Here is an 11,618-nt window from a genome sequence, read left to right as displayed (position 1 = left end):
CCCATCCTCTGTTGGCGCCATGGGCTCTCCCATCCTCTGTTGGCGCCATGGGCTCGCCCATCCTCTGTTGGCGCCATGGGCTCTCCCATCCTCTGTTGGCGCCATGGGCTCTCCCATCCTCTGTTGGCGCCATGGGCTCTGCTCTGGAGCTGCTGGTGAGTCTTCAGAAGACTCCTTGCAGCAGAAACATTGTAGCCCCGGGGTGTGGGGGGAGTCCAAAGTCACAGTCCAGAGGAACAGCTCTTCAAAGCTCCGCCCCTCCTGCCTGCAACAGGGCTAGGGTTCTCCAGTTAGCCTTTCCATCTCCTTTAACCTCTAATTAACTTTGACTTTCTAATTGGCAACAAAAAAGGAAAAATTCAAACTGTATAATTAAGTTGCAGACTAAAACTAGAAAGACAATGTACAGTTAATCAATATATCTAAGGGCTTAAATCAAAATTGAAGCACAATCATTATGTAGGTCTGAAAGAGGGTGTTACTTTATTGCTAAAATGAAGGATGATAGCATTAAAAATGCTTTCACTTGTTTCAAGAGAAATACTTCATTTCAGAAAGAAATGATCATTTTAAAATCATGAACTTGCAATTTTGTTTCAATTACAAATTTATGAAGTCTCCCAAACCTGCCAAAAATTGAAAGAATTGTACAAATACTCATTCACCCACTACCTAGAAAATATCAATTTAGGTCTTACTCTGTTTCAGACAAATCTTTACTTTTCTATTCTTTATCCACATACATGTATAACTATAACTATAACTACATATAGTTTATTTATAGCTAACTACATATAAAACTAACTAATATTTTGTATATATGCAATATATATTCTAACTAGAGTTAGATCTTTGTCTACAGTTCTCGTGATTTAAAAGTTGCATACTCTGTTTTAGACAAAACTTTATCTGTAGGTATATACATATATTTTCTATTCTTTATTCACACACACACACACACACACACATTGTCTAACTAGGCTTAGATCTTTGTCTATAGTTCTCGTGAACTAAAATGTGCATACCTGAGACCAAGAGGCCTTGGGTTGTCCAATGTGAGCACCATCATCCCGGTACAGCATAGCCCCCAGCCATGTATGCATTCTCTGTCCCTCTTAGACTACTCTCACTTTCCCTCCATCTGCACAGAGAGAATACCTATCCTGGTTTCCTCCACCGCACGGAGACTGGCTTGTTCTCCAGTGTTCGACAGACTGAGTCAGTCTAGCTTCTAAGTTAGGCTGCTTTCCCTCAGCTGATTCTGTGAGGCTCGTTAGGAGTTCAGTTGGATTGGATTTTGTTCTTGAAATCAACTGTTGTGTAATATTCCTCTGTACAAACATGTCACCTTTACCCTGTGTTATTGATTCACACCTAGACTGTGTCTAGAGTTGGGCTATCATGAAAGCAAATAGGCTGTTGTGAAGAGTTTTGTGAATGCAGGAATCTATTGATTTAGGGTAAAAACCTCAGGAGAGATTACTGGGCCAGAGGACAGGCATAGGTATATGTATATACATGTTTATATTAGTAAGAAACCAAAAGATGTTGGCCCAAATCACATTATATTTTCACTAACAGTTTGTTCCACGTGGACACAGCCTTGGTGACCTTGGTCCACCTAACACAGCTATATTGGTTGGTGTTCACTAGTGACTCCCCGGTGGCTTGAATGAGCATCTTTCTGTTGCCTGCTGGTGCCAAGTGTCATTTGATGAATTCATTGGCTGGTATCTTTGTAAGGTGTCAAGTTGTCATCCTCAATATCCTTTTAAAGTGGCTGTTGATAGGTTTTGTTCTATTTTTAACCAGTTGAATTTTATCTTTCGGTCGTGGATGTATTCTCTGAGATCTGAATTTGGAGCATCCAAACTCCTTTCTTTAACTGAGTCTCTTGTTAAGCAGAAAATTTTAATTTTGACATGTTGTGGCTTATCTAACATTTTCGTATTGGTACTGCTGCTATCTTGTGTTTTATCTGATAAGTCTATTGTTTAAATTTTTGTATTTAGAACCGTGATCCATTTAAAACCAGTTTTGTAAAAGATGCCCTTAGAGCAAAAGGTTTGTTTTATTTCAGGTACACACCCATCAGTTCCAAGCAATCCCCTTTGATCTGAGTTTTCAGATCAAATGTCCTATGTAGTTGCCCCTGGCTATCCTCCTCACAGATGTAGACTACAGAGCCAGGGCCGCCTCCATTCCCAACACAGGGTGTTTATTCTCCCTCTTTGTCTAGTCTGGCCAGAGAATTACCAGTGTGCTGCAATGCTGTGGAAGAGTCAGCTTTGCCCTGCTTTCTCCCGAGTGTGCTCCTTTCGCTGGTTGTTCACTGTGGGTGGCACTCTTGCCCACTCTCCGTCGACTGCCTTTCTGTTTCAGGTTCTGTTCTTTGTCCTCCTTCCCTTACCCTTTAAGGTAGAAACACTGATATGAACCTTCCCAGAACTAAACATCTAAAATTATAGTATTTATATTTACTCTTAGTTTAGTATTTTTCTTAATTTTTACATAAGGTAATAGAATTTTTGTTATAATTAAGTTGGGATATTCTCTAGTGTGCATAGGAACTGACCTTTCACATGGGTTAGACATACTTGGTTTAATTTCTAAACATTCAGGGACATCTAGCAGACAGAATAGAGGACAGTACTGTGTCTTTGCTCCATATCCATAGTCTGTCATAGTCTCCTGAGGTCAAGGAGGATCCAACAAAGAATGGCAAGGACAGAAGTTCAAAGTCAGCCAGTCCTGGGCTGACCCTCCAGCCCCTGTCATCACGCAGCTTGCCCTTTGGTGAGAGAATCCAGATAACCAATGCTTGGACTCAGAGCATGTGGAAACTGAGAAGTGTGGGAACTATTTTAAAATATTAAGTCTTTGTCATCCACTAAGCAGCCATTCAGAGGTGACAGACATGGTTCTAGACTTATTTTAAAAATGTAACACTTCTGTTTTAAAATTTTATTTTATGTGTAGGGGTACTTTGGTGGCACATGCTATGTATCGTGTGTGTGCCTGAGAGGACACTAGACCCTCTGGAACTGGAACTATAGATGGTTGTGAGCTACCACATGGGTTCTAGGAATTGAACCCGGGTCCTCTGGAAGAGCGGCCAGTGCTATTAACTTCTGAGCTGTCTCTCCAGTCTCATTCTTGACCTTTCCCCTTTGTGTTTGAGGCAGGGTTTTAGCATTGTAGTCCAGGGTTTTAGCATGTAATCAAGGTTGAGCTTAAACTTCTCATACTCTTGTCCAAGTCTCCAAAGTTCTGAGATTGCAGTCATGTGGCACCACGTCTAATTACGTTATGACTTGAATACAATCATACTCTGTATGATTTCTGTTGTTTTGTTTCCTTCCTTTTTTATTCATGTGCCTGTTTGTATGGTATACATGTGTGCATACATGTTCATATGTGTGTGGGTACCTGTGTGTACAGGTACAGATGCATAAGTATGCACATGCATATGTATAGGTGCCTCAGGTGGATGTTAAAAAAATCATCCTTTTTGCTCGTCTACTTTGTTCCCTGATGTAGGGTCTTTCATGTGAACCAGGAGTTCACACTCACACATGCTCTGGCTGGCCAGCTTGCTCCAGGGTCCCCTGTCTCTGCCTTCTGCGTGTTGGCGTGACAGGTGGTTCGGAGAGGCCTCTCAGTACTCACATGGTTCTGGGAATCTGAAACCCAGAATTCACACTGGCTGCTTGTGCAATAATTGTCTTGACTACTGCTTATCTCTCTCCTATTTTAATGTTATTTTTGCCTCATTTCCTAATTACCAGCTCCGTGGTCAGTGAAAGTGGATGTACAGTCTGAAGGTAGTGAGTGGCATTTATAATGACAAATATCTAATCATTTCACAAACATCAAATAATATCAGATGCTTGATAGCGTCAAGGTCTTCAAGTTTCAATTGGGCTGTTTACAATTTGATTGAAAAAATGGACCCTTTTGTCATTATTAGGGACATTTTCCCTTCCAGCTAACATTCCATCTTGAAGTGTACTTGGCTTGGAGTTAGCACAACTTCTTCAGGGTCTTACATTTCCTGCTTTTTTTTTTTTTTTTTTTTTTGCATTTCCCCACCACTTATCTTTAACCTGTTTCTAGTATTTAAGTAGGACCCTCTTTAGACATTGGATCATTTGGTCTGCTATTTTCCCCTGAATCTAACCTTATCTGTGTATCTTAAGCTAAAATATAACCTGATATATGTTTAGTTCCGATGCTGATGCTCAGTTCTGCTTCAGTGAGGAAGGATAGAGCACCTTGAACCATTCTGTTTCTGCCAAGTCTTGCCCAGCTGGATTGTTTGGTGTGCTTATAGACTGCGTTTTTATCCCGTATTCACTTGTAATGACCTATACAGAGTGGACTACTTTCTTTTCCAAAGAGGTGTAGGGATCTTGTTGCTCATAACTGGAATTCATGGCACAATGCTGGCTGTGGTAGTATGGGATGAAGAGTTCCATCCATCTTTTATACATAGTCAAGGACAATGACTTCCGGGTCATTGCTCTCCTCTGTGCCCTGCAAACCACTGTGCTGGTTAAGACTATTTGTTTAAGGAGAGTCACTTTCCTCTTAAAGGCTTTCTGTATAGCAGAATCCCGACTGAACAGCTGGATAAATCCCATGATGATTCCATGCAAATAATGATCCACACACAGTTAGAACTACCACGAGCCCACCTAACAAATAGATTACACAGAGACTGACTTGTTAATTCTTCATATAACTGAAGGTCTTGAGAAACAAGGTTGGAGACAATATCACAGAGTCCCACAAATCCTGAAGGCAACAGATTATCCTTATATCTCCTTATGGCTTCCCACCTATCACATGTGATTGGAGTGGAAACCCTCAATATTTCTAACTTATTTTTATACTTTCATGGATCATATGATCAAAGTGTTGACACGCTCCAAAGCAATTTATAGATTCAATGAAACCCCCATCAAAACCCTAAGGCCGTTCTCATTCACATCTGACTAAATAAATGATATCAAATAACTGAATAAGTATTGAGAAAAAAGCAAGGCAGGGACATCACATGACTTCAAAAGATGCCACAAAGCTCTAGTAATCAAATTGGCATGCCATTGGTTTCAAAAGAGCCAGGCCACTGGAAGAGGTTATCAAGTTTAGAAATGATGCTTTTCTCTTACAGCCACACGATTCTGCACAAAGGCACAGAAACACACGGGAACAAGGCAATCTCTTCAGTAACAGGGACTGAGGGAAATTGGCTATCCACATGCAGAGGACTGAACCTTGGCCCTTATGTCATACTTTCAATTCAAAACCCACAATGCACACTTAAGCATACATGTTGTTTCCTATTGAAGACATTATTTGCAAATGAAATACTTAAAACATGTTTGTGTTTAGTATTAGTGAAGTTTGACATCCAATCCCCCTCTCTTTCTGCAGCTTTATTCCTGTACTGGGTAATGGCCTTTATTACAAAGACGATAAAGTTGGTCAAATACTGGCAGTTGGGGTGGGGAGTGTCAGACCTGCGCTTCTGCATCACAGGAGTGATGGTCATCTTGAATGGGCTCCTGATGGCTGTGGAGATCAATGTCATCCGGGTCAGAGTGAGTACCAATTGCATTTGTGTGATGACTGCCAGTGAAGACCTCAGCATTAAAGATTACAGACATTCAGGAATTAAATAGTGTCTAACTAGAGGGGAGTGGGGAGGATATGCAATCTATGTGTGTAAACATAAAATTAAAATACCCACTGAATTTCAGGACATTAGTCTTAGTTATTTTTCCATTGCTCTGATAAAACACTGTGACCAAGGCAACTTATAGAAGGAAAGGTTCATTAGAGTTAATGACAGTTCCAGAGGGTTAGAGTCCATGGCCATCATGGTGGGAGCATGGTGGCAGGCAGGCAGGCAGGCAGGCATGGCTCTGGAGCAGTAGCTGAGAGCTCACATCTTGATACACAATCATACAACAGATAGTGATAGAGATAGATAGATGGATAAATAAAGATGGAGAGGGAAGGAGAGAGTAAGAGAGAGAGAGACCGAGATAGACAGAGAAACAGAGAGAGACACAGAGACACACACAGAGAGAGACACAGAGACAGAGACTGGAAATGGCAACAGTATTTTGAAATCTCAAAGTCTACCCTCAGTGGCACACACCTCCAACAAAGCTGTATCTCCTAATCCTTCTGAAGTAGTTGCACCACTTTGGGACCAAGTACTCAACTCTATTAGCTTGTGTGTGTGTGTGTGTGTGTGTGTGTGTGTGTGTGTGTGTATGTGTGTGTGTGTGTGTATACGCGAGCACGTGCGCGTGTGTGTGTGTGCGCGTGTGCGTGTGTGTGTGCATGTGTGTGTATACGCGAGCATGCACGCGTGTGTGTGCGCGCGTGTGCGTGTGTGTGTGCATGTGTGTGTGTATACGTGAGCGCGCGCGTGTGTGTGCGCATGTGCGTGTGTGTGCATGTGTGTGTGTATGTGTGAGTGTGTGTCTATATGTGTGAGTGCTTGTGTATGAGTGTATGTGTTTGTGTGTGTGCTCATTCCCACTTATACCACCCACTCACTTCTCAGTATCCGTGTGAACCAAAACTATATTTAAGCTCTCACAGGTAGTGATTGATTTCTTCATCCATAGATTTCTCCATCCATGATTTGGTAAAGGCAAATCTGAGTTCATCAAAACATGAGTCTTGAAGTTGATCATTATAGAGAAAATAAGGTTTATCTACTCTGCTCATTTCTCTGATGAAGCTTCTATAGTGGTAACTTTAGGTCCATGTCCAAAACAGAGCAGTTAGGACTACAGTTAAGATGTGAAGCCTGTGTTTTCAGTATTTTGTACTCTCTGTTCTTGATGCTGTCAGTCACAGTGTGAGACTCTATAATACTAGCATGTTTTCAATATTTATTTCTGTCAAAAACTTTATGAGTAGAAAGATATAAATCGCAGTGAAACTGGACAGTAAACAGTTAAATCAGCCAAACTATGTGATTCAATAATGGTGTTAAAATCTCAGCGATAAAACAATCTTCAGTAATTTAACCCTATCATAGGATAAAGACAAGCTCTTTTTAAAAGTCTAATTAATTTTTCAGGATTGTCTCCAAGTGATTTCAATGTGAAATTCTGGCAACTTGCTGGTTAAAATAAGGAGAACAAAGAAGATACATTGCAAAGGATATTTCAGAGCGCAGTGGAAAGAATCAGAAATTAAAACACACATTTTGGCTGCCTTAAATGAAAATGTAGAAAGGGTTGTGGTTTCATTTTTAATCTGGGGAGAGAGAAGTAGGCTAATGGTCACACTGTGGAATTCTTCCTACCCGCAGAGATATGTTTTCTTCATGAATCCCCAGAAAGTGAAGCCTCCAGAAGACCTCCAGGACCTGGGCGTGAGGTTCCTCCAGCCATTTGTGAATTTACTGTCCAAAGCTACTTACTGGTGGATGAACACACTTATCATATCAGCTCACAAGAAGCCTATTGATCTGAAGGCGATTGGAAAGTTGCCGATAGCGATGAGGGCGGTGACAAATTATGTCTGCCTAAAGGAAGCCTATGAAGAGCAGAAGGTGACAGCACTTGCCTTATACACCCCTAACCACACAGAACAGGCCTGGTGAATACCAAAGTACAAAGCTCAAATAATATCTGTTGCCAAGGGGAAGTAGGCCTTCTCCATCTGTCTCATCCAGTAGTTTGGCTTTCTGTTAATTACAACTCTGAGGACAAAGAGGAGGGGCTAATGAAGTAAAGAGATGGCATGATTGTTGTCGCTAATTACATGAGGAGGGACTCTGAGGGCACTGTTTTCCTCTGCGACATGTGCTCAAGTACACATTAAAAATAAACCCCGTGTCTGGAGAGATGGTTCAGTGGTTAAAAGCGCCAGCCGCTCTTCCAGAGGTCCTGAGTTTGACTCTCAACACCCACTGGGTAGCTCACAACCACCTGACATTCCATTCTCAGGAGATTCAATGTCTTCTTCTGACTTTGGAGGACACTGAACACACATAGTCCACATACACACAGAAAGCACAACACCCATGTATATAGAATCTGAAGTTGAATGATCCCGTGTAACTAACCTGTTATCATAGAATGTTTATGCTTCAAACTTAGAAACTCTTCAAATTAAACTTTGAAGCACAGAACCCAATGTGTGTTGATAATTTATGTGAGATTTCTTTAAAATGGTTATTAATGAACATAGGCTATTTTTTATCATACTTAGAAAAGTTACTCACAAGATACTTGAGAAGAATTAAAATGTATGAGCTATTGATACCTTTGCTTTATTCTCTGACAAATTCATTCACGGATACAACGTATCTTCATCCCATTAGCTCCTCACTCCCATATTTGGATGTTTGAAATTTGTCCTGTTACTATTCTAAGTAGTCCTGGGTGGGATACACAACTCTAGATGTATTTTTGTTGCAACCATCTTTACAATGTTGCTATTCATAATGATGGAGTTATGCATGCTGAATCTGTTAGAGGGTTTTGGCAGTTCTAAGAGAAAATCAACTAAGTGTTTATGGTAAATGATGAAGATGATTTTGTGTTTCAGAACCTTGTGTTTTGAAACTGCTATTGCAGGAAAAGGTTGCTACAAATGGGCCTGAGTCACTTTTCTGGTTTTCCACCTCCAGCCCACATGGGATTGGCTGCTGGCCAGCAAGCACCAGGGATGTCTGCTCAGTGTTAGGAATCCGACTCATCATGCCTTGCGTTTTTCATGTGGTTACCGAGGATTGAACTCTGGTCCTCAGGCTCTCAGGGCAAGCAGTTTACCAGCTAAGCCAGCCCTACAGTCTTCCACCATATTGAGCTGGTGTCTTAGTCAGGGTTTCTATTTCTGCACGAACATCATGACCAAGAAGCAAGTTGGGGAGGAAGGGGTTTATTCAGCTTACACTTCCATACTGCTGTTCATCACCAAAGAAGTCAGGACTGGAACTCAGAAAGCAGGAGCTGATGCAGAGGCCATGGAGGGATGTTCTTTACTGGCTTGCTTCCCCTGGCCTGCTCAGCCTGCCCTCTTATAGAACCCCAGATTACCAGCCCAGAGATGGCACCACCCACAAGGGGACCTCCCCACTTGATCACTAATAGAGAAAATGCCTTACAGCTGGATCTCATGGAGGCATTTCTCCAACTGAAGCTCCTTTCTCTATGATAACTCCAGCCTGTATCAAGTTGATACACAAAACCAGCCAGTACAGTTGGCTTCTGTGTCACCATCGATGTTCAGGTCTTAAAGTCTTTACAAACAATGACCGATGTGTGAGTCAATGGTTACCTTAAGCATGTATCCATTTTTCCTTTTTCAAACACAGCTTCCAAAAATTTAAAAATGAACTGACTCCTTTTTATGAAGCTGAGAAAATGTGGAAGATAAATGATGTGCGATAATCCATTTTAGCTTACAGGAGTGTGATTGGGAACCACTTACAAATACAAGACATTCAAACACATGAGTCCATGAGTCCATTTTTATTCAAATCACTATAGTGTGTTTGTGTGTGGACATGCTCATGCCATGGCTTATACGTGAAGATCAGAGGACTACTTGTAGAAGTGTGTTCTTTCTCTTTACCACATGGATCCTGGGGTTGATCTCAGCTCACCGGGCTTGGTGGCAAGCATCGTTACTCGCTAAGCCATCATGTCTGCCCTATTCACAGTAGTTTTGAAAGGAAACGTGATTAGAACCTATAACAGCATGAATTTGTCCTTAAGAATCCCGTGTTGTCCCTTGGCGACTAAGAACAGAGGTGTAGAACTGACTTGTACACTACTTTGTATCAGTTTCATTGTGGCGGATCCAGTAGCTACCATTTGTAAAATGCAAGGATGCAGACTTTCCCAGGTTACACCAAAGTCTCCACAATTATCATTGAGACTTCAGAGAGCACATCTCAGCTGCGGAGGTCAGCTGCTGTCCTAAGGTTTTACTTCGGTCTATTGTTTGTTTCAGAAAAAGGCTGCCGATCATCCGAATCGGACTCCCTCCATATGGCTGGCCATGTACAGAGCTTTTGGGAGACCAATCCTGCTGAGCAGCACATTCCGGTACTTGGCCGACTTGCTGGGGTTTGCTGGTCCTCTTTGTATATCTGGAATAGTCCAGCGAGTAAATGAAAAGACTAACACAACGAGAGTAAGTGCATGCTTTTAAATTTTTATTTATGTTTGTATTAGTTACTTTTGTATTTCTGTGAGGACACCACGACCAAGGAAACTTAAAGAAGAATGAATGTATTGTAGGTATACAGTTTCAAAGGGTGTGTCTATGATCCTCATGGTGGGGAGCATGGCAGCAGGCAGGTAGGCATAGTGCTAGAGCTGTGGCTGAGAGCTTACATCTTGATCCGCAAGCATGAGACTGAGAGGGAACTAACTTGGAATGGCATGGGCTATTGAAACCTGAAAGCCTGCTCTCTGTGACACACCTCCTCCAACAAGGCCACACCTCCTCCAACAAGGCCACACCTCCTCCAACAAGGCCACACCTCCCCATCTTTCCTGACCAGTTCCACCAACTCAGGTCAACTACTTAAACATATGAGCCTATGGGCAACATTGTTACTGAAATCACGTCAGTGTGTGGGCATGTGGGTGCCATAGCTAACATGTGGAAGTCAATGACAACTTATGGGGGTAGGAGCAGATTCTCTCTTCTCACTGCATGGACTGGGATTGATCTCAGGCCATCAGGCTTGGTGGCAGGAACCTTCACCTGCTGAGCCATCTTGTCTGCCTGGTTCATGGTACTTTTGAAAAGAAACATGTTATTGGAAGATTATTGTCACTTTTTATTAATGCACAATTCATGTATGCTTATTTATCGAGGAATTTACTGGTTTTTAAGTTGAAAATTTCTTTCTTTTAGGAGAAATTACACACACACACACATACACACACACACATATTCAATGAATATATTTTTCCAAAAAAATATTTCTAGGATTTGAAGCTTATAAATATTTAATAAGCACCATTTGTGGTGAGGACCTTTGTGCAGAAATTAATTATTGGCAGTCTGCACCTGAACTGCAGGGCCAAAAGAAGAAGATGGGATAGGACTTGAGATTCAAATGCACACTCAAGACAGATAAGGAAGGAAACAGAAGCATATTTTTAATAGACTTTATAAAAACACATCCTATTGACAAGCATTCATACATCTGTTGTTGTCGTTGTTGTTGTTGGCTATTCAAACAAGCATTGACGAGTCCCAAATTATCCATCTTGGTGAGCTTCCCTGCAGTTAGAACGGCCACTCTGAAGCCACAAAAATAGCTTAGAGTCTTACCCTTCATTGATGATTACATTTTTATTCACTTGAGTATTACAAAAGGAGGAGGAGGGGAAAGGAGGGAGGGGGAAGGAGGGAGAGGAGGAGGAGGGGGAGGAGGGGAGGAGGAAGAGGAAGAGAAGAAGGGAAAGGAGGGGGATAAAGAGAGGTGAGGAAGAGGGTGAGGAGGAAGGTGAGGAGGAAGGTGAGGAGGAGGGTGAGGAGGAAGGTGAGGAGGAGGGTGAGGAGGAGGGTGAGGAGGAGGGTGAGGAGGAAGGTGAAGAGGAGGGTGAGGAGGAAGG

The 11,618-nt window shown here is 41.9% G+C and overlaps 1 protein-coding gene across 5 annotated transcripts in view; it reads left to right on the top strand.

Annotated features, from left to right (window-relative positions):
• The window catches only part of Abcc9 (ATP binding cassette subfamily C member 9), a 114,842-nt gene that overhangs the window by 10,519 nt on the left and 92,705 nt on the right, over nt 1–11,618 (top strand). For 4 of the 5 annotated variants that reach the window (XM_029534935.1, XM_021188210.2, XM_029534936.1 and 1 more), the window contains exons 6-8: nt 5,440–5,606; nt 7,343–7,585; nt 9,997–10,179. In XM_029534935.1, the coding sequence (XP_029390795.1) occupies nt 5,440–5,606; nt 7,343–7,585; nt 9,997–10,179 (593 nt within the window). The remainder of the gene's footprint in view (nt 1–5,439; nt 5,607–7,342; nt 7,586–9,996; nt 10,180–11,618) is intronic. The other variant, XM_029534934.1, reaches the window with a different exon arrangement.

Source organism: Mus pahari, chromosome 2 (assembly GCF_900095145.1).
Source record: "Mus pahari chromosome 2, PAHARI_EIJ_v1.1, whole genome shotgun sequence".
NCBI lineage: Eukaryota > Metazoa > Chordata > Mammalia > Rodentia > Muridae > Mus > Mus pahari.
Note: the sequence above shows the minus strand (reverse complement) of the source record. Positions and strands in the feature narration are given on the sequence as shown.